Genomic DNA, 21,130 nt, shown 5'->3' on the forward strand with positions numbered 1-21,130 from the left:
TTCACCACCCTCCTCGTGATACAGTTTTTCCTAATAGCCAACCTCAACTTCCCTTGCTGCAGCCTGAGCCCATTGCTCCTTGTCCTGCCATCTGCCCCCACTGAGACCAGCCCAGCTCCATCCTCTGTGCAGCCCCCTGCATGGAGGTGAAGGCTGCTGTTCAATCCCCCTCGGTCTGCTCTTCTGCAGACTCAGTCAGCCCAGGTCCCTCAGCCTCTCCTCACCAGTCCTGTCCCCCAGCCCCACAACCATTTTCATTGCCCTCCACTGGACTCTCTCCAGTGTGTCCACATCCTTTCTGTAGGGGGCCCACAGCTGGACACAGGACTCCAGATGTGGCCTCCCCGGTGCTGAATAGAGGGGAAGAATCACTGCCCTTCATCTGCTGGCAATGCTCCTACCAATGCAGCCCAGGATGCCGGTAGCCTTCTTGGCACCAAGGGCACACTGCTGGCTCATGTCCAGCTTCTCGTCCCCTGTCCCCCCAGGTCCTTTTCTGCAGAGCTGCTGCCCAGCCCGTCGCCCCCAGCCTGCACCGGTGCAGGGGATTGCTCCTCCTCAGTGCAGGACTTTGCACGTGTCCTTGTTGAACCGCATGAGATGTCTTCTGGCCCAATCCTCCAGTGTGTCCCCAGGGGTTTATTACACTCGCAGACCTGCAGAGCCATGGGGCGGGCAGGCAGCTGTGGGGTCACATCCAGTCCCAGCCCTTGGAGGTGTTTAAGGCCCGGGTAGACAAAGCCCAGGCTGGGATGATGCAGTTGGGGCTGGTCCTGCTTGGAGCAGGGGTTGGACTAGGTGTGACCTCCGGAGCTCCCTTGTCTGTGGTGCTATGACCAAGGGGCCACAGGAGCTAATGCAGGTAACTGGACAAGCATCCACAGTCCCGGTTCAGACCGTGCTGATACCGTCCAGTCTGGATGACTGACCTTCCCAGAGCCTGCACCGTGGACCTCGGAGAGGCTCGTCTTGGCCAGCGGTGCTTCAGAGTTGAAGGCAGACTTGAGTGCGAAACGGTGGAAGAAGCGAAGCATCTTGCGTGCGTTTGAGAGGGCACCGATCCAGTCCGACAGCGAAGCCCGGGCTTTCCCGTAGGGTCGCCTGCTTACAGAAGGGCCGGCGCTGGCTGGCACCCACCTCCAGCCTGTCCGCGCTCCTGTAAGCGGGCGAGCACGCCCCGGTTATTGCAGTCCATGCCATCCGGCCCAGCGACGACGCGGTCCGTGTCAGTGCGGGGGCGCAGCCGGCATCTGGGCCCAGAGCAAGGTGTGATGCCTTGGTGAGGAGTGGAGCAGCCTGGTCCCGTCCGTGAGCGGGGACGGGGGTGTCCCTCGTGGTTGCCCCGATGGTGGTCATTTTGCAGTGACCTTCAGTGCTCTGGCCCTATGCCTGGTCTTGGCAGCCGGGGCTGCCGCTGACCCCCGTCTCCCCTCCTCCCCCAGGTGCGGAAGCACGGGGCGCAGCTCCTGGCCTCCATGATCAACGGCATGGACGACAAGGACGACCCGCACAACCTGGTGGCGCTGGAGGCCATGTCCAGCCTGTCCAAGCTCCTGGACCACGTGGAGGAGAGAGACATCCGCTCCATGCTCCTCCACATCGCCATCCGCATCCGGCCCTTCTTCGACAATGTGAGCAAGCCATGGGGGGCCGCCCCAGAGCGGGTGAAGGGCTCGGGGGGGCTGCAGATATGCGTGGGGCACGGAGCTGTGAGCCGCAGGCTGCCTCTGCTCCCCGGCACCTACTTATTGGGGTCCACAAAGCATCCCATAGCAAAGCCCCGGTCGTGGGAGCTAGCGCAGGTGGAGGTCGGGGCGGGAGCTAGCGCAGGGGCATGCCCTCCTGTCCGGGGCTGGCCTCTGCTCTGGGCGACCCTGGCGCGAGGGGCGGCCGGGCCGGGCCGAGGCACCAGGAACTCGGTTGCTTGGTGGCGGGAGGGCCTGGCCCCACCAGGACATGGGCGCGCCTTCCCTTGGAGCCCCCGGCGGTGCGGGGCGACGGGCAGGAGGGGCCAGGCGGGCTGGCACTGGGCAGCCGCAGCGGTGCAAGCACGCCTCGTGGCCTCGTGCCCACCGCCGGCGACGCTGCCCCCCCCCCGCAGGAGAGCCACGAGCTGCGCCAGTCGTCCATCCTCCTGTTCGGGAGCCTGACCAAGTTCAGCGAGGGCAGCTGCGAGGACGTCTTCTTCGAGCAGATCCTCAACGGGCTGGTGACGCTGCTGCTCCACCTCCAGGACCCCCAGCCGGAGGTGGTCAAGGCGAGTGCCCAGGGGCGGTGGGGGGCAGGGCAGGGGCCCACGGGGCAGCCTGTCCACGGGGAGCTGGGCCTTGCAGGGGTGCGGGATACGCCGCTGCCCGGCAGTGCCTCGTGCTCTAACCACTCCGCGCCGGGTCCGTCTCCCCTGCCGCAGGCCTGCAAGTTCGCCCTGCGCATGTGCGGCCCCAGCATGGGCTGCGAGGGGCTCCGCGACATGTTCCGCAACCACCTGCGGGAGGAGCGGGGCCTGCACTACGGCGAGTTCCTCAACCACGTCTGCAAGCACCTGGTGAGCAGGCGCTGCTCGGCCCTCCCGCGTCCGTGCCCGGTGGGCGGGTGACGGCCCACTGTGCTGACCCGCGTCCCGGAGGAGCGGTGCCTGCCACGGCTCTTCCTCCAGCGGCTCCGCGGCCAGCTCCGTCCCTTGCTCCCTCTGCGCGTGGGCAAGTCCCAGCTGCATCCGCACGTGGGCCTGCATCGGGCCCCGGCGCTGTGGGAGGCTGGGCCCTTCCCGCTGCCAGCGAGGGCGCTCGGATGTGCCGCGGCCCCACGGGGCTGGGCCCCCTCGCCATCGTGCCGAGGCACAGGCTCCTCTGGGCCGTGCTGATCACGGGGTTCCCCTGACGCCGGCGGGTGCGTGGGGCAGCGGGCCTGGCGCTAGCCCTCGTGGCATTCGGCACGTGGGCTCCGGGGGAGCCCTGCCACCCTAGCGCTCTGCCCAGCTCACCCCCCGCTCTCCGCCCTAGATGCAAACCTACCCCGAGATGCTGCCTCGCCTCATTTCCACCAACCTCTTCTACTTCAAGAGCATCTGGCCAGACCTCCGTGCGGCTGCGCCCATGTTCATCGGTAAGGCTGCTCCCAGGCCAGCCCCTGCCCGTGTCCTGGATGCGAAAAGTGCCTCGGGGGTGCTGGGCCCCGACTGCCCCTTGCCACGTTGTGGGACTGGCGCCAGGATCCCTCGCTCTGGGGCCTGCAGGGGTGACTGGTTTGGGGCCTCGACGAGCGGGACATGGGGGTCAGTCTGCCCCAGCTCTGCGTGCGTGGCCTCATCCGAGCCATTGCAGAGCACGGCCCTCGCCCGCCGCTACCGGCTGCAAACACCCAGAGCACTTTCAAGCTGCCCTGGGGGCAAGGGCACTGTCCCCATCGTGGCCGTGCAGGGGCAGGTGTTCATGCGCGGGCGGCGGGGGACACGGCCAGGCTGACCCTCCCCTCCTGCTGCAGGTTTCCTCGTGCTGCACGTGGACCCCGAGCACTGCCGGCAGGTGGACCTGGACCTGCTCATTGCCGGTGAGCACCGGCGCGGTGCCCGTGGGGCTGCAGAGACCTGCTCCGGGCCACGGCTCCAGTATCGGCACCGGGCGGATCCCTGCCTCTCTCCAGCTGAGTGCTGTGGCCTGACAGCGTGGGAGCTTTAAACGGGGCTCTGGACAAGAGTGGGGGGATCACTGGGTTAGCGGCGGGCGCTGGGGCCCTGCCGCTCTCGCTAGCGAGGCGCGTTCCCCCGCGCGCAGCAGTCGGTGCAAGCTCTCCCGCCCCAGTGCAGTGTCGGGCCCTGGCGCTGAGCCTGTGCCACTGGCTGGATGCATCCCTCCCCTCGGTGGGGCACAGGCTGGCCGTCCTGTAGCTCCCGCAGACCCAGGGGTGACATCTGGGGGTCGTCCGTCCCGGCGGGCGCGGGCAGCGCATCGCGTTCGCTGGCGGTCCCGGCCATGGCCTGGCGCCCGCTGCGACGAGGGCTGGAGACCGCAGCGCCCTCGGCCTCCTGGGCGCCGTCCCCGGGGATCCGGCCGGGCGCGCACGGCACTCGCCAGGAACGCCAGGCCTGCACGACACGTGTCTGCCGTTAAAGGGCCCAGCTCGTGCTCGTTAGGGAGGGCTCATAAAGGCGCCGAGTGAGGCTGGTGGCATTTTGGAGCGGAGTTAAGTAATTTTCCTGGATTTTGGGGATTTTTTCCCTGTCACCAGTGACCTCATAGCATAGAGTAATGCATGGAAACTCTCGGCGCCTTCCAAGAGGGAGCTTAAAAAACACTAAAAAAGGAAAAACTATCTTTCCGCTGGCTCCCCGCGCCCGGCCAGAAGAAAGAGGCCTGTCTGTTTGAAACAAGGGAAAGCGAATCCGCGCGCGAGTGAGTAATCGCTGGAGCTGGCCGGCCTGGCCCGGCCTCCCCAGCTTCCCGTAGCGAGTGCATTAGCCGAGCGGGGCCGCGGGGCTGGCATCGGGCCCTGATTTACGGCGCTCGGTGGGCTTGGGTGCGAGGCCCCCGGGAGCAGGAAGCCGTGGGTGCGCGAATCAGCACCTCCCGGCGCGGCGGCAGGCGAGCGTGAATGGGCTCCTGGAAAGGTGGCGGTGCCGGGGCCGCTGGAGAGACCCCCTGGCCAGGCTCCTGCGGCCACGAGCTGCTCCAGTCGCAGTGCTGGGGCAGGGCTGTGGCTGTCACGCTCCCACGTGGCCGCCTGCGAGGCCTGGCGGCGGGTCCTGCCTTGGCACTGCCGCCCTGCGCCGTGGCCCTTCAACGCCCGTACCCGGGGGCCAGGGGGATGGATGCCCCTGGCACGGGTTGTCCAGGCCCCAGCAGCTCCCACCGAAGCTGGCAGGGTGGAGGCCGGGCCGGGCCCCGCTGGCAGGCACCTCCTCTCACGCCTCTCTCCTTGCAGCCCTCAACCTGCTGCTGAAGGACCCGGTCCCCGCCGTGCGCATGAAGGTGGCAGAGGCTCTGGGCCGCCTCGTCCGCGTCCTATGAGGCCTCCCGGCCCCCGCTCCACCAAGCAATACGGTCACAGCCCTGCCCCAGAGACGCCGAAGCTGCTCCGTGAGCCACGGCCACGTCTTCCCCGCGCCGGACTCTGCTCCCATCTCCTGCCGCGGCTGTGGGGAGCCCGCGCCCACCCCTCGCACATCACGCTGGATCAGCCTGGCCCCCGTGGGGGTCGACGTCCCTGCCGGAGGCTGGGGTTTACCCTCCGCGCTGCCCAGGAAGCTGCCGGGGGCTCCTTTGCAGACACGTTCGCACCCGCACGGTACCTGGGTCACACGGGCATGCGTCTTGCTCCCGGCGCTGATGGCACCTGCAGGCTCCTGGACATGGAGAGCACCACGGACCCCCTACCCCCATCACCGAGGACCCCTCGCCACGGCTCACACGCACACACCTCCCCTCCTCCTAGCGCTCTGTGCGGCCACACTCCTGCCCCCAGTGCCGGCCCGCGGCTGCCCGGGGGCTCTGCTGGGTGCATGTAGCTGCCCCCTCGCACCCAGCACCTGTACATAGACCAGACTGGACATATTTTTTAAATAAAGTGGTTTTGCTTCTCACTGGGTTTGGCAGTGTCTCTCTGGGGTCTGCTTCCCGCTTCGCCCCGTGTCCTTCACCGGAGAAGGGCGAGCGCTGGGGGGTTTCAGGAAAGCTTGGGGCTGGGCTCCCGGCAGCCAGCGGGGCCAGGTTGATGCCTGCGCGTGCGGGCGCGGGGAGCAATAGAGTCTGGCCCGCTGGCACCAAGGATGCGGCGCGGGGGCTGGGAGCAGGCTGTCTGCCCCAGGGCTGTGCTAGCTGACGGGATGGGAACCTCGCGGGGCAGGCGCCGATGGGATACCCCTGCAGATAACCTGGAGAGGGTCCAGAGAAGGGCCACTCGTATGGTCAAGGGCCTGCAGACCAAGCCCTACGAGGAGAGACTAGAGAAACTGGACCTTTTCAGCCTCCGCAAGAGAAGGTTGAGAGGCAACCTTGTGGCTGCCTATAAGTTCATCACGGGGGCACAGAAGGGAATTGGTGAGGTTTTATTCACCAAGGCGCCCCCGGGGGTTACAAGAAATAATGGCCACAAGCTAGCAGAGAGCAGATTTAGACTGGACATTAGGAAGAACTTCTTCCCAGTTCGAGTGGCCAAGGTCTGGAACGGGCTCCCAAGGGAGGTGGTGCTCTCCCCTACCCTGGGGGTCTTCAAGAGGAGGTTAGATGAGCATCTAGCTGGGGTCATCTAGACCCAGCACTCTTTCCTGCCTATGCAGGGGTCGGACTCGATGATCTATTGAGGTCGCTTCCGACCCTAACACCTAACATCTATGGGGCTGCTCCGGTTGGTGGCGCAGCATCGTGGGGGCAGACAGCAGCTGGCGCAGAGCATGGCGGCCGTGCTCCCTGCTGCCTGGCCCTGCCCGGCTCGCCCAGCGCCCCGCCTGCGCTTGGAGCCAGGGCCCAGCCTGGCCTCTCCGGGCCCACCAAGCCATGTGCCCAAGAGCCGGCCGGTGGGCACCGCAGTGCCGGGTGGCGCCTGGCGCTGCTGGAGTTTCCATCGTAAATGGGTTTATATGCGCGCTGGCGCTGGCAGGGCTGCGGCGAGGCCTAATGATGTGCAGTCCCACCCGGGCATTGTTCTCGTTAGGCCTCGCGCCTGCCTCTGCTGCGGGCCAAGCTCGTTGGCGAGCCGCATTAATGAAGCGCAAAAGCGGCGGGAGGCAGCCGGGCCAGCACCGGGCTCTGGCGGGCAGCGGCATAGCGGGCCTGGGGGCTCCTGCGCCCAGAGCGGTGCCAGCCCGGTGGCTTCCCCAGCACCCAGCGCTGCTCTGGGCCCTGCTGGGAGCTGCTCCGTGCGGGTCATGGGGTCATCTGGCTCCCAGCCCCCAGCAGGGCAAGTTTGAGCCTTGCTTCTGTCCTGTGGGTAAAACATGTCTTCCCCTGCTCAGCCCTCACCGCACCGAGCAGCACTGCCCCGTGCCCACGCCTCCCTTGCTCCCCTTGCAGTAGTCCCTGAAGGATTGCTGCTTGACCTGGCTGCACTGGGGGCAGCCGTGTGCATGCATCTTCATGATGGGGGGGGGGGGGGGGGGGGGGGGGGGGGGGCGGCAGTATCTGCTCCTCCTGCAGAACTAACTGGCAGAGTGGCTGCTGCCCTAGACATCAGTAGGGGCCAGAGTGAACACCCCAGGGGGTGAACGAGGCCTCGTGCAGGCGGGTTAGAGCTCAGGCTGAGGTTGTGAGGCAGCGAGATGGGGCTGGTTGTGCAGCCAGGGGCGCATTCGCTGCCCTCGGACTTGGGACCGTATCCACCTCCATGGTGCCAGCTCCTAAATCTGCCACCACCCCACCCCGGCATGTTGCTGGGGTGGGAGGTAGGAGCTTGCCTTGCATGGCAGTGACGGGGCCCTGCCCTCAGCCTCCTACCCTTGCACCCCAGTTGCCTTGTGCAGAGCAGCAGGGGCTGTTGGTGGAGGGTTGTATTGCAGGACCCCTGGTTCCCACGGGGCCAGGCCCAGGAGCCCGGGATGCCAAGTGCAGGGGGGGGGGGGGGGAGGGCCCAAGGGACAGCGAAGGGGCTGAGAAGTCCCTAGAGCTGCAGCAGAGACGCTGAGGGCAACACGGGGCTGGCCCCTGCCTGCTGCTCGCGCGCCTGCCCCGCGCTGGGATCCGGCCAGCAAGTGCCTGGAGCTGGAGCAGCGCCCGCAGCATCCAGCCCCATGGCATGGGCAGGCTTGAACGGCTGGAGCCAGGGCCCTGGGGGTGCAAGGGGCTGGTGGCAGGGGGTGGCAGCCGGCTCCAGCCCCTTCCCCAGCGTAGCGGGTCAGGGCTGATCCCGGCGCTGGGGGCTGGCCTGCCCTCGTGCTCCCCTGGGGCTGCCCCGGCTCCGGGCCAGGCCCCAGCCTCCCTCGTTCATCTTGGTTTGGGTTACAGCGAGCCGGGGAGGCGAGGGGAGGGGACCCCCGCGCGGGGGGAGCTTCCCGCAGCTGCTGGGCCCCTGCCAGGCTCTGAGCTCATCCGTGGGGATGAGATCACGGCAGCCGGGGCTGGGGGGGCAGGGCTCGGCCTGCCTGTCCCCGTCTCCCCCGGCTGCGCTGGGGCAGGTGCACGGGGCTCGGCGCTGCTGGGGGCTCCAGGCCACGCAGGGTCACCACTGCCACCGCTGGGGGCCCCAACCCCATGTCTGCAACGTGGTCAAGGTCACGGGGGCAGCACCCCTGGCCCCAGCCCACAGCCCCTTATCACCGGCAGCGCTGGCTCGGGCGCCTCTGGCACGAGCGGCTCTTGGCAGGACCTCGCGCCGCCCGGCCCAGTTTCCATTCCCTGCCGTGGCTGCAATTATCGCTCCTGTCCCGTCCAGCTCCGCGCTCCGGCCCCGCTCTGCCGCAGCCGAGCCCCTGCCTCCCCTCCTCCTCCGCGCTCCATGCTTCCAGCACCCCGGCCCCCGCTCTGGGCTGGTGCCCGATCCACTGCCACGGCAGGGCCCTGGGGACGGGGTCGCAGCACCACCGAGCCCTGCCCCCTGCACCGGAGCCAGAGCGGCAGGGCAGGGCTGGGGGCTTACGCCAGGGACACTGGACTCCAGCGGGGCCAGGGGCAGGCCCAGAGCTGGTGCCAATATGGGAGGGCAGATGCCCCAACCCGGGTAGGGGCACAGGGCTGAAGCCCCCCATGGCCGGCCCCGTGCCTGCACTGCAGGCGCCGGGGTGGGGGCACACAGACAGCACAGCGGCGGGTGAGGACAGCGGGCAAGGCGATGTCCATCTGCCTGGCCCCGCGTCCCGGAGGGCAAAGCACTGCAGCCATAGCCTGTCTCCAACCGTGTTTAATGGGGAAGCCCCCGGCAGAGCCCGCTCCGGGCTGTGCCCCCACCACCCACAGTCCGTGCGTGCCCCCAGCGCTACGTGTAGAGGCGGACCGTGGCGTCGGCGCCCGCAGAGAAGAGCCAGGGCTGCGTGGGGTGGAAGGCAACGTCCAGCACGCCCAGGTCCTGGGTCAGCGCGTGGCCCTTCAGCACCTTCACGGGCACCAGCAGCGGGTTCTGGAGCAGGTCGCTGCAGGGGAGTGAGGGGGGGCCGTGAGGGGGGGCTCCCTGGCTGCTGCCCCCATGGCCCTTGCACACTCACAGACCCACTCCATGGCCTTTGCACAAGTGCATGCTCAGGGAACAGCCCCCATGGACACTCTTGGACCCACCCCTGTGGCCCTTGCACACTCAGACACCTGCCCCCATGGCCCTTCACACCCACAGACCCACTCGTGACCCCTGCGCACTCACAGACCCTGTAGCTCTTGCACTCACGGCCCTTAACATCAATCATCCCTGGTGGCCCTTGCACACACAGACTGTGGTTCTTGCACACTCACAACCCCACCCCTGTGGCCCTTGCTCACTCACAGACCTACCTGTGGCCTTAGCACAAGCACAAGATGGCCCCTCCTTGGCCCTTGCACTCATGGACTCAGCTATGTGGCCCTTGCACACTTACAGAGCTGCCCCTGTAGTCCTTGTACACTCACAACCCCACCCCTGTGGCCATCACACACTCGCTCACAGACCAGCCCCTGCAGCTCTTGCTCCCCATGGACCCCACCCCGTGGCTCTTGCACGCGCAGGAAGGCAGCCCCGCGCCCACGTACTTGTAGACCATGCCGTGGCAGACGATGACGGTCCCGTCGTCCGAGCCCGAGGCGAAGAGCGGGTAGTGCTTGTGGAAGGCCACGGCCCTCAGCGCCTTCCTGTGGTGCCTGCGTGGGGACGACGGTCAGTGCCGGGCACCGCAGGCTCTCGGCCGGGCACGGGGAACGGCTGTCCCGAGAGTCCTGCAACCCACCGCCCACCTGCCGCGCCCCGGGGCCGGAGGAGCCGCGACACCTCTGGGAGCTGTGGCGAGGGGGGCGGGTTCGGCCCCCAGGACGGGGGTCCCGCAGGGCCCCAGCCCCAGCCCGCTCACCTCAACACCTTGTAGGGCTTGGTGGAGAGGTCCATGTCGAACCAGGTCAGCTTGCTGTCGTAGCTGCCGCAGATCACGTTGTCACCTGCGGGAAGAAGGACGTTGGCGGGGGCTGCCAGCCCCACCGCCCCGCGCCCGTGCACCCCGCCGGGGAGTTTAACATTCCTCCTACCGGCCAATCTGCGCTCGCCGGGGTGGGACAGGAGCGCCTGACCGGCCGCGTACGTACCCCTGGGGTGGATGGCCAGGCTGGACACCCACTTGCAGTTGGCCGTGAGCTTCTTGGTCAGCTCCTGCTTGAGGAGGTTGTAGACGCGCACGAAGCGCTGCGTGGCCACGAGGAAGAAGGGGCGCGTGGGGTGGAAGAGCACGCACTGCACCTGCCCCTTGCTCTTGCGGAAGGGGCTCTGGCTCCAGCGCTTGCTGGCCTGGTGGATCAGCACCTGCATGTGCCCGTTGTCAGGCAGGACGCTGGCGAAGTAGTCGCCTTTCCCGTGCCAGGTCACCTGCTTCACCGCCTGCGGGACAGACCCAGGGGGGTCGTGAGGCTCCCGCACCTTCTCTCCTGCCACGGCCCAGCCCGGCGGGCGCCAGCAAAGGGGTGCAGGAGCCTGCGCAGCTCTGGGGCCCCCCACATCCATGCCCAGGGACAGATCCCGAACCACGCGGCAGGACCCAACCGGGGCAGGGGGGTGGTGGCACAACGATGACCGACCAGCCTCTGTGCACGGCATGGGGCAGATGGGGAAGGGAGCAGAAAGCAGAGCAGGTTGGGCAGGGAGCAGAAAGCAGAGCAGCTGGCAGAGACAGGAGCAGAAAGCAGAGCAGCAGACTGGGCAGGGAGCAGGAAGTGGGACAGGAGATCAGGCAGGGAGCGCAGGGCGGGGAGCAGAAAGCAGAGCGGCAGATGAGACAGGGAGCACAGGGGCTGGGAGCAGAAAGCAGCGCCGATGGAGCAGGGGATCAGAGCGGTAGCGAGGGCGAGGGGCTGGCTGTGGCCTGCCTGCACGTGCAGCCCGTGCCCCGGGCAGGCCCCCGCCCCGGCGCCCTCTCGCACCTTTCCGTGCTGGACGACGAGCCGGACGCCCCGCGCGTGCTCCTCAGCCGTGGCCGCGACCCACTGGACGGGCTGCAGCCGCTCCTCCTCCGGGGGCACGTAGGCGTCGAGCAGCTGGTCCGTGGCCCCGTACAGCAGCTTGTCCCCCAGGCAGGGGTTCACCAGCAGCACGGCCTGCTCCCTGCGGGCACAGACGGGGCAGACAGCCCGGGTCACCTGGCAGCCCCCGGCCAGGGCCTGCGGGGCAGCCGGGCCCCGGGGAGCACCCGGGGGCAGGCGGGGGGTCACTCACGCGCAGACGGCCACGAGGCACACGGCGGGGTTGGGGTTCCAGGCCACGCTCTTCACCGCGCCGCCCACCGGCAGCGTCTTCATGCACCGGGCCGTGCAAACCTCCCAGAACCGCACCGTGCCGTCGTCGGAGCCTGCGGGGCGGGGCGGAGCGGAGGCTGACGGCGCCGGGTCCCGGGGGGCAGAGCAACCCCCTCCCGACACGCCGGGCCGCCGACAGGTGACCCCACGGACCAGCACCTCTGCCCTCCGGCCCCTCCCTGCCCGCCGCTCGGGCTATTTTTGCCGCCTGATGTCAGCCGCGTTCCCAGCCCGCGGCCAGGAATCCGGGAGTTGTGCAACGCCCGAGAGCCGAGGAGGCCGCCGGCAGCTGCCAGCCTGGAAACTCGAGTGCTATAAAAAGCACGTGTGCCATTAAACGGCATCTGCTCCCAATCTCCCGCCTCCCAGGCCGCAGCGGGCTCTGCCGCCCGTCGCTCCAGGCTCACTTTCCCCGCTGCTTCTGGGGGGGTCCTGCCGGCAGCTGGAGCCCCCCCCTTCCTGCGGCATGGCTGAGCCCCCGAGTCGGGCTCATCCCCAGGCTCTCGGTGCTTCGGGCGCCTGGCCATCACCCCCCTGCAGCACCCTGGAAGAGCCCAGAGGCAAAGGAGCGCGCCCGGCTCTGCACAGCCCCCGTGTCCCGTGTGCCAAGCTCACCTGACACCAGCCACTGCCCGCTGGGGGAGACGCTGAGGCAGCGCACGAGGCTGCCGTGCCCCCGGTAGACCTGGAAGGGAGAGAAGGCAGCTGGGATGCGGGCGGCATCTGCAGGGGACCCCGACCCCCACCTCGCGCAACGCTCGCAAGGCTGACATGTCCCAAGCCCCTCATGGCATGTGCCGTGCACAGCCGTGACGCGGCCGGAGCCCTGTGAGCACACGCGTGTGCACGCATGGCTCCACCCACCCAGTGTGCACGGTCCCGGGAGGTCCTGCTAGAACCAGACACGCGCCCACCCCTAAGACCCAACCGGCCGCCAGATCCCTCCTGCGCGGCGCTGACAGCGGCACGACCCTTACCAGGGCCTGGGTGGTGGGGAATGGCTGCAGGTCCCGTGGCTTCGGCAGTTTGGGGATCAGGTCCTCCGGGTCCACGTTCACCTGGAAGAGAGCACGCCTGTGTGAGTGCCTCCATCCCGGGCGCCTGCCCCCAGGTCCCTCCACCCTGGGACAACAGTGCAGGCCTGCTGCGCCCGGCCTCAGCAGCGTGGGCACTGGGGCATCGGTAGCTATTGAGCACGGGAGCGAGGGGCACGGCCTCTGCATCGCCCTGCCTGGACCTCAGTGCTGGAGGCTGCAGGGACAGGGACAGGGGAAAACCCTGCTCAGCCCCGATCACTCTCTCTTTAGCCTCTGATCTCCACCCCGTGCAACTGAGCAAAATGGACCCGGGTCCACGGGTCTCTGCGCTGTGGTGAGAGACCAGCTCCCCAGCCAGTGGCCGAGACCCGGCGGGCGCACGGTGCCACACACCCGCATCTTCCTCTGCCGCGGGCACAGGTAGAGGTCGAGGCAGCGCTCGAAGCGTTCGTGGATGAAGCGGGTGTAGGCGGGCACGGCGCGCAGGCACCCGAACCGCTGCGGCACGAAGTTCAGCTTCCGCTCCGCCGGCTCCTGCTGCTCCCACGCCAGCCTCTGCAGGGCAAAGGGCAAAGGTCAGCAGCCAGGTCCCCCTGACATGGAGCCCCCCCAGTGCCACGCAGGGTCAGAGGGCAGGTAGGGGCGTCCTGACCCTGGCTAAGCCCAGCTGCTTTGGGGTGCTGCATTCTTGCACCTGCTTTTGTCAAGCAGCCCCCGCCCTGCCCGGGCTTCTCCCCCACGTGCAGGGAGCTGCCCCCAACCCACTGGACCTGGACCACACAGCTTCTGCATGCCCTGCGCAGACCATGTACCCCAATACCCCCCAGGATCCCCCCACACCAGCTGCCCCCGGCCAGACAGGGCCCCCTCACCTCCTCCTCGCTGAGCAAGTACTCGGGCGGGGGGTTGTACGACTCCTCGTGTCCCGGCAGCCGCAGCTTCGGGGCCGGCACGTGCATTTTGTGCCGCCCCAGCACGGAGTTGGGGTCTTCCTGGGCCCAGAGGTCGTAGAAACTAGGCACGTCCTCCTTGGGCTTGCGGGGCTGGATCCAGCCCATCTTGATGGCATGGACCATCTTGGAGACCTGCCGGGCAGCGATGGGGACAGGGTTGGGATGGGTCAGCCCAGAGCTGGGGGGCACGGGCCAGAGGGGAGAGGAAGGAGACTGGGGTGCTGCAGCTCAGGACTGACAGTCCCAGGGGCACCAGCACTGTACACTGGGGGCACTAGGGCTGCGGGGCAGGATTGCGGGAGGTGAGTATGCGAATGTGTGTGTGTATGCACAAAAAAGTAAGTGAATATGTAAGCATGTTTAAGCAGGAGTGTGGGTGAGCATGCATGTGAGTGTATGCATATGAGTATGCACATGTGTGTGAGTGCATATGGGCACACGTGCATGGAAGGTGCAGGCGAGCAAGGGGCTGTGGCGGGATGTGCTGGCAGCAGAACAGCTGGGGCCAGCGGGCCGGGGCTGGGACGCGCTGCGTGCATGCAGGGCTGTGGGAGGGCAGCTGGGGCAGCAATGGGCAGGCCCCATCCTTGCTGCGGGTCCCGCGACCCGGCGTAGCTGCCGAGGGCCCCCGGCACGTGCCGGGCAGCTCGGGGGCTCTCACCTTCTCCTTCTCGATGAGGGAGGGGATGAAGCTGCGCTTGTCGGCCGGGCGGTTCGTCACGGGGTGGATCATGACCTCGTGGCTGAAGAAGTCGACTGCGGGCTGGGGAGACAGAAGGGTTACGACGGCCGTGCCAGGCCGGCTGCCCCCCGCAGCGCCCTTCCCAGCCCGGGGACACAGGCATGTGGCCACGTGTCCCCCATCACTCGGGGTGCGGAAGCCCAGGCCGGCCCAGCGCCGAGCTGGGAGCAGGCTGCACCGTCCCCTACCTCGTAGGGGTTGAAGCGGACGTCCCCGAACTGCCCCCTCTGCAGCCGCTGCACCAGCTCCACCTGCTCGTCCGTCAGCTTCACGTCCGCCCCCGTCATCTTGTCCCTGACCGTTCGCCTGCGGGGAGGGTGGCTGTGAGCCACGGCCACGTGGCCTGCCCCTGGAGAGGTCCAGCCCCTCAGTGCAGCCGTGGGCATGGAGCGGGAGGAACCGAGCCACGGGCACGACCCCTTGGCAGGGAAGGAGGGTGATGGCACATGCTAGAGGATGAGGCCACAGCGGCGAGGGAAGAGAGCTGTGGGGCAGCTGCCCTGGGGAGGGGGGAAGGATGCCTGCCCCACCCCAGCCTCAGCCCCCCTCACCAGTAATCGGGGTTCTCCATCTTGTCCAGGAACTTGTCCAACTCGTCCAGGCTCCGGATGGGCTTGTAGATCCTCTTACCCTCCAGGTCGTAGCCCACGTGCGGGAAGTCCTGGTACCACTCCATGGGGATGTTGCCCACCGTGTTGCGGATGTCCTGCCGCGCGGGAAGAGAAGGGAAGGTGAGCGCATTCCCGCAGCTCAGGGGAAACAGAGGCAGGGAGGAGATGGGGATGGAGGCTGCACGGCTGGATCCCAGACCTCTGCTCATGTCAGCACCAGGCTGGTGCCCCTCCGCCTCGGTGTAAGCACGGCAAGGCTGGCATGGCCCCGCCGCCCCTATCCCGACTGCCCGGACGACACTGAGCTCCCCGCTTGCTCCTGGGTGCTGCGGCTCGGGGCTGCGGTCCCTGGAGCCCGTGCTGCCAGGCTGGAGGGGGGCGTGTTGACTGCGCTGCCCTTGTTGCGATGGGACTTTGCCCCACGCTGGGCTCAAGCCCCGCCAGGGGCAGGCGAGGGTGCGACAGGTGCCCGGCAGGATCGGGGCCACGTGTGACAGCGGCTTTTGTAGCCGGTGATGCTGGCTGGAGCCACCCCAGAGGCCCCCAAATGAGGCTCCTGCCCCCAGGGCTCCCTGCCACACCAGGGACAGGGGCTCTGCCCCCCCAGACCCGATGTTGCACCCCAGTCCCCACAGCAGCAGCCAGACCCCGGCAGAGATGGAGCAGGGACCCACCCTGGCAGGTGCCTGCACCGGGGCTGAGGAAAACCCCTGAACCGCCAGGGCCTGATCCCTTGCACGGCTGAAGGCGCTGGGCACAGGCCGGGCATCGCGGGCCCAGCTCCTGCTGGCAGCGAGGGCTCCTTGGGGCTTCCCTCCAGCACACGCAGCCTCTGGCAGGCCGCGCACCCCTGCCCTGCGTCTCCCGGGCTTCCCTGGGGCCGGGGACACGGGCCAGGCCGAGCCAGGCGCTCGCGGTCGGCTGCCAGGGGAAGAGCGGCCGCCGGCCCTTCGGAAGCCCGTTAACGAGCCGCCGGCCCAGGGGCCGCGGCCGGCGAGTGCATTCCAGCGCCCGTCCGTCCCTCAGACAGGAGCGCGCCTCACATTTTCCGACCATCCGCTGCCAGGCCTGCTCCCCTGCACACACGCACGCTCGCACACACATTCGCACACACACACACGCAGGCTGCCGTGCTGCTGCTGGATTCCTTGGCCGCTTTGCAAGTGCTGGTGACTTCATCCCGCTCCCCGGCTGCCTGGAGGAAGGGGGGTGGTCCTGGGCTCCCGGCGGCCGCGGGGCCTGGGAACGCCCGAGCGGGCCAGCCTCGGGGTGGGTGCAGGGGCTGGGGTCGCAGCATCCGCGGTAGCACCTTGCAAACATCCGCGAGGTGCCCGGCTGTGGCATGCTCCTCCTTGCTCCCCTCCCAGGGCCACGACACCCCCACAAAGTCCAGTCTGAGCCGAGGGGAGATGCCTCCTTGCCCCAGGACCTGGCAAAGTACCAGCTGGCCGAAGCCCACACGTCCTTCTCGCTCAGGGGAAGGTCCCGAGCCACGACCCACCTGCACTGGGGCAGAGACAGGGTGCCGGGGATGGGGGGGACCGCCCTTTCCGAGGCAGCCAGGCCCCAACACGAACCAGCTGCAGCCTCAAGGAGAGAGGAGAGAGCAGCCTCCCCCCGAAGCCCAGCTCCGGGGAGCTCATGAAGGAGGTGGCCAAAGCCACCTCGGTGCAGGGCAGCAGTGGCCGACGCCAAGCCTGATGCAGGGGAGAGCTGGGCTCTGACACCGGCTCCCCTGTGCGCCCTTGGGTGCATCCCTGCGGGATCGCGAGGGGGCAGGCGACAGCTGCCAGGGGGGCACGTTCGCCTGATGCTGCCCCACACAAGGGTTGTGCTCAGTGGCCTCATCTAGCATCCTAGAGTCGGGGGCCAGGCAAGGAGCTGTGGGGTCACATCTAGGCCCAGACCAGCCCGAGGCAGGATCAAAGCATCCAAACCAGCCCAGACGAACCCCGGGTCTGACCCTAGAGACACGCGACACAGTTGCCCCGACACAGCCCCAGGCATCGCCCGGGGTACAGGGGGGCCGTGGCTGACAAAGTCCTGCTGCTGCCAGGGGTCATGGATGCTGCAGAGGAGGGGGAAACCCCCCAGTGGCATGGGTCTGAGCAGGGGGGAAATCCCTTCCTGCCCCAGTGCAGCGCGGGGCTGAGCCTGAGCGCGGGGGCAAGACCCTCCAGCCAGGACCCTGAGTTTGCTGCAACTTCAACCCGTGGGCCACGTCCTCCTCTGCACGGAGACAAGGCGCTTCCCCTCCGCTCCCCAACAGCCCTTCAGGTGTTTGCAGCTGCTGTCAGCCCCTCTGAAGCACCTTTTCCACCAACCAAACCTGCGCGGCTCCTCCAGCCCCTCCTCGTGCGACCTCCCTTCCAAGCCCTTCATCGTCTGGACTCTCGCTCACTTCTCCGTGTCTTTAAAATGTGGAGCCCAGAATTGCCCTCGCTCCCACACGTGCCCCACGGCGTCGCCCTCTCTGAGACGGGGCCCCGGGCAAAGCAGACCCAGGCCCGATGCAGCCCGGCTACTGCTATAGCCACACGCAGCTGCAGCGATGGGCCCTGTCCCCAAAGGCAGTCGCTTGCTCTTCCTGGTCCCTGCTGCCTTCTCCCAGTCCCGCGCTGCTGCAGATGGACCCTGGGGAGAGGCACGCCGCGCTGCATCCCTGGGTGCAGGGCAGGTCCCAAAGCCATCACTACCGGGACACCGAGCAAGAAGGGTCCCAGGAGGCGGCTGAGCTGGGGGACGTGCCCTGTGCTTGAGACCTGAGGGATTCAGTGCATGGAGGAGACCTCCCTGGCCTGCCTCAACTTGGGGTGAGAGCAAGGACCGAACCCTACGCAAGCACGGCCGCATCTGGGAGCACGGCCAGGCTCTGACCCCAGCGACCGGCGCAGGCCCCCGGGGCCTTCCTCCGCAGCTCGGCAGCCAGCAGTAGCCATCCCCTCCAGCGAGCGGGCGGGCGAGGGGCTGCCGTCACTCAGCCGCGCGTCTGGAAGTTGTTCTTGGCCGGGCCGGGGCATTCCTGGCCGCGCATTCCTGGCCGCCGGAGCGCTGCGTAGGGAAGATTCTTTTCCCAGCCCGTTCTTGAAAATATCCGGTCCACGTGGAGGAGAAAAGGGGACGGGGCAATGCTCCCGGCCACCCCCCGCGGGCTGCTCCCCCCTCCCAACGCAGCCCCGGGGCAGGGAAAGGGGTGCAGGCGGGGACAGCCCCCGAGGGGAGGATGCTGCTCCCCAGGCCAGGCCGGAGCCCGGCTTGCGGGGGCAAAAGGGACTTCCTCTTCCTCCGGGGCTAAACTTCCAGGTAATAAAACTCACGGCAGGGGCTGGACCTGGATCCACGGCCCTGGGAGCACGCTGCGTTCTCCCCGCCGGGGACCCAGGGCCACGCCACGTCTGCACTGCACGCACCACTACCCTCCCCTGCCCTGGGCCCGAGGGGCATCCGGGGCTGCATGACTGCTGAGGTCCCCAGGCCGGGTGGGCTCAGTCCGTCGGCTCGTGCCCACCGCCTAAGCTCTGGGGCTAAGGAGGCCGAAGAAAGACCCCTGCTAAAGACTTTGGCAAAGCCACGCGTAGCCGGGCTGTGAAAAGCGCCAGCGCAGCCAGGCACGCAGGAAGAGGAGCCCAGAAAGGGGCTCTGGGGCTGCAGACGGTGCTGGAAGGCTGCAGAGCGCTCGCCCGATTCCTGCCTCGAGCTGTGCCCGCCGCGGAGCTGGCTCCAGCGCCGCGCTTGTGCCCAGGCCCGTGCGCTTTGGGGAGGGCCGTTCAGGGGGACCCCAGGGCTGCACTCGCAGAAAGGAGAGTGGAGAAAAGCGAGCTCATTAGCAGAGTTAAGCAGAACCAGGTGCCGCGCGGAGCCGGGCTCCCCCGCGCACCCCCACGCGCTCCCCCGGCTGCGGAAGGGGTGGCACTGGCCTGGCTCAGCTGCCAGCGGCCGGCTGATGAATGGCGGGGAAGCATTGGGAAGATGAAAAGCGCTAGATAGGAGCCGGGCTGCCTGCTGCGAAGCAGGTGAGGGCAGGAAACCCGCCCGACCCTGGATGCTGGGAGCCGGCGGCTCGGACGCGTGGCTCGGGCTGGGTCACACGACAGCCCGGCGGTGAAGGGAACCCGGCAGAGCAGCAGGGCGCCTTCCCGGCATCACCGCTGCCACGACCAAGGCAGGGTTCGCCCCTCTGGGCACCACCGGCTGAGCCAAAACTCTGCACCGCGTCTGGCCAGGACGGGGCCAGCACAGAGCCTGCCCCAAGACAGGCCTGGATGTCCCTGCCCGGGAGACGGACAAGGGCGGCCAGAGCTCGCTGGCCACGTGCCCGGCTCTGCACCTCCGGCCTCTTTCCTTGGAGGCCCCGGGGCTGGCAGGAGGCATGTCGGTGGGTAAGGACGTGGGGCCGAGGCCGGGGAGCCCCTACTGCAGACGGAGGAGGAAGAGCGTGGGGTCCTCACCTGGCTGCCCTGGGGAGCATCCTGTGAGCAGGCCGGGGCCACGGCTCCGTGTCTGCCTGGGATTTCCAGTCCCCTCCTCATTAACAGCAAGCAGGTGGCCGCGGTGCTCGAGGTGAGAGGAGTCCGGGGGGGCCCGGCCCTCCCCGACCCCTGCCGCGGCCCCAAGGCAGCCGCTTGACAGCTGCTCCGAGCGGGGGGAAGGGGAGGGAGGGACCCTGCTGCTCCTGCCCCCGGCACAAGGACACCCACGAGTCACCGGTGTCCCAGTAAGAAGCAGCCCGATGGCAGCCTGCCGCAGCCGGGACAGCCAGGTCCGACACACGAGCGCACCTGGGACATCCGAACCGGCTGCACCTGGAGGCCTCTGCCCCAGCCATGCCCAGGCTGCAGGGACCTTTCCCGGCACCAACATGGGCTCCTCCAGCTCCACGCGGCAGGTTCAGGAAGGGGAGCACGTGCTTCCTGGTGATGCGCTCGTCCCACAAACACCGAGGTGTCCTACCACCGGGCTGGGCAGGGCTCTCAGCGTGGCTCCCGCTGGGCTGGGGTCTCCGTTAGCACCGCGTGCAGCCGTCCCTGCTGATGACAGCTGATGTGGACACAACCGACGGCATCTGTGGGACGGCTCCAGAAAGAGCTGATGGCTGGAGAAGCAGCCTGCTCGGCTGCAGGGCAAGGGTCCAGGCCCCTCTTCCCTGCGCCCTCTCTGGCAAAACCAATATTTGCCTTAGTTAAGGGGCCGCGGCAAGCTTGTGTCACGCGGGCCGGCCGGCCAGGAGCAGGGGGAAGGCTCTGGCTCGAGGAGGGTGTTGAGGGACCGCGGTGGTGCTCACAGGGTGGAGGAGGAGGAGGGCTGTGGGCTGCATCGTCCTCACCCCGTGACCCCTGACACATCCACGGCACCCCAGCTCCCTCCCCAGGCACGTGGGATGACTCACGGCCTGGCCTGACCATCGAGTCATCCTGCAGACGGAGCCGAGCCCAAAGGCTCATCCCGGAGCAGGCTGCAGCGGGAAGGCCCTGGAGGTCCCCGGTTCGTCCCCCACGCAGGGGCTGACTGCACCCGTCCGGCTCACCCTGCAGCCTGCTCCTTCCAGGGGCCACTTCCAGAGTTGGCTTTGACCCACTAAGTGTGGAGCCTGCTTGCCCGAGATACCTGCCGCTCCCTCGCCCGGCCGAGCTGCCTCCTCCCTGGGCCACGCAGGCCTTGGCGGGAGGCGGTGCTGGGCTGCACGCCCACCGCGGCAGGGAGGCAGCAAGCGCCGCTAGCGCTGAACGTCGGTCTAGTCCACGGCTGCCAGGGCGAGCGAGGCAGGGCTGGGGCTCTCCCAGGACGCCGGGGCCAGGACCTCACTCACCCGGTGCCCAGGGGGAAGCGGTTGGTGGCTTTGCCGGCTCTGCACCTTGCACCACGCTCACCGGTCTCGCGGTCTGCGTCCGCACAGCTAATGGAGACAGAGATGCCAGGCTCTGTGCCCGGGGAGGGGTTTGAAGCAGCAGGCTCCGGGCTGGGGCAGACCTTGCAGGCACATGGCTACGTGAGGGTTAATCCCTCCGGCAGGAAGGTCTGGATCTGAGCGGGCTCCCTCCCTCCATCTCCAATACACCCCCAGGGGCATCCCGGACCCTGCACCCCATGTGTCCCCTGCTCTACGTGCACACGGGGCCCTGGCACATTCACACCCGCGTGCCCAGGGCCGAGGGGGCTTCTGCAGGCACCCGGAGCGGGGGGTCACGTTCGATTGCAGATGCCAGGGCCCCGGAGGAGTGCCAAATCCAGACACCCCGGCCCGACACACCCAGGCTGGGCACGGGGCACGTCCTGCGCAAGGCAGGCTGGCCCCCGCGTAGCTAGGGCCCGTGGCCGAGAGCGTCCGGAGCCCGCAAGGGTTAAGGCCTGCCGGGGAGCGCAGGTAGGCGTGAGTCTGGGGCTCCCGCTTGGCTGGGAGCCGGCC

General features: G+C 68.2%; 2 protein-coding genes across 5 annotated transcripts in view; one reads left to right on the forward strand and one right to left on the reverse strand.

Moving 5' to 3' along the window:
* Positions 1 to 5,578, forward strand: part of MROH1 (maestro heat like repeat family member 1) — a 75,621-nt gene extending 70,043 nt beyond the window's left edge. For both annotated transcript variants that reach the window (XM_059723621.1, XM_059723622.1), the window contains 6 exons: positions 1,443 to 1,631; positions 2,102 to 2,257; positions 2,411 to 2,545; positions 3,003 to 3,105; positions 3,484 to 3,549; positions 4,921 to 5,578. In XM_059723621.1, the coding sequence (XP_059579604.1) occupies positions 1,443 to 1,631; positions 2,102 to 2,257; positions 2,411 to 2,545; positions 3,003 to 3,105; positions 3,484 to 3,549; positions 4,921 to 5,006 (735 nt within the window). In that variant the 3' untranslated portion in view covers positions 5,007 to 5,578. The remainder of the gene's footprint in view (positions 1 to 1,442; positions 1,632 to 2,101; positions 2,258 to 2,410; positions 2,546 to 3,002; positions 3,106 to 3,483; positions 3,550 to 4,920) is intronic.
* A 3,232-nt stretch (positions 5,579 to 8,810) lies between these two features.
* Positions 8,811 to 21,130, reverse strand: part of BOP1 (BOP1 ribosomal biogenesis factor) — a 56,778-nt gene continuing 44,458 nt past the window's right edge. For all 3 annotated transcript variants that reach the window (XM_059723627.1, XM_059723628.1, XM_059723629.1), the window contains 13 exons: positions 14,668 to 14,822; positions 14,305 to 14,422; positions 14,036 to 14,137; positions 13,294 to 13,506; positions 12,815 to 12,976; positions 12,362 to 12,442; positions 12,000 to 12,069; positions 11,305 to 11,437; positions 11,013 to 11,193; positions 10,185 to 10,473; positions 9,956 to 10,040; positions 9,642 to 9,749; positions 8,811 to 9,055 (listed from right to left, as the gene is read on the reverse strand). In XM_059723627.1, coding sequence (XP_059579610.1) covers positions 8,902 to 9,055; positions 9,642 to 9,749; positions 9,956 to 10,040; positions 10,185 to 10,473; positions 11,013 to 11,193; positions 11,305 to 11,437; positions 12,000 to 12,069; positions 12,362 to 12,442; positions 12,815 to 12,976; positions 13,294 to 13,506; positions 14,036 to 14,137; positions 14,305 to 14,422; positions 14,668 to 14,822 — 1,851 coding nt within the window. In that variant the 3' untranslated portion in view covers positions 8,811 to 8,901. The remainder of the gene's footprint in view (positions 9,056 to 9,641; positions 9,750 to 9,955; positions 10,041 to 10,184; positions 10,474 to 11,012; positions 11,194 to 11,304; positions 11,438 to 11,999; positions 12,070 to 12,361; positions 12,443 to 12,814; positions 12,977 to 13,293; positions 13,507 to 14,035; positions 14,138 to 14,304; positions 14,423 to 14,667; positions 14,823 to 21,130) is intronic.

Source organism: Alligator mississippiensis, chromosome 3, assembly GCF_030867095.1.
Source record: "Alligator mississippiensis isolate rAllMis1 chromosome 3, rAllMis1, whole genome shotgun sequence".
Lineage (NCBI taxonomy): Eukaryota > Metazoa > Chordata > Crocodylia > Alligatoridae > Alligator > Alligator mississippiensis.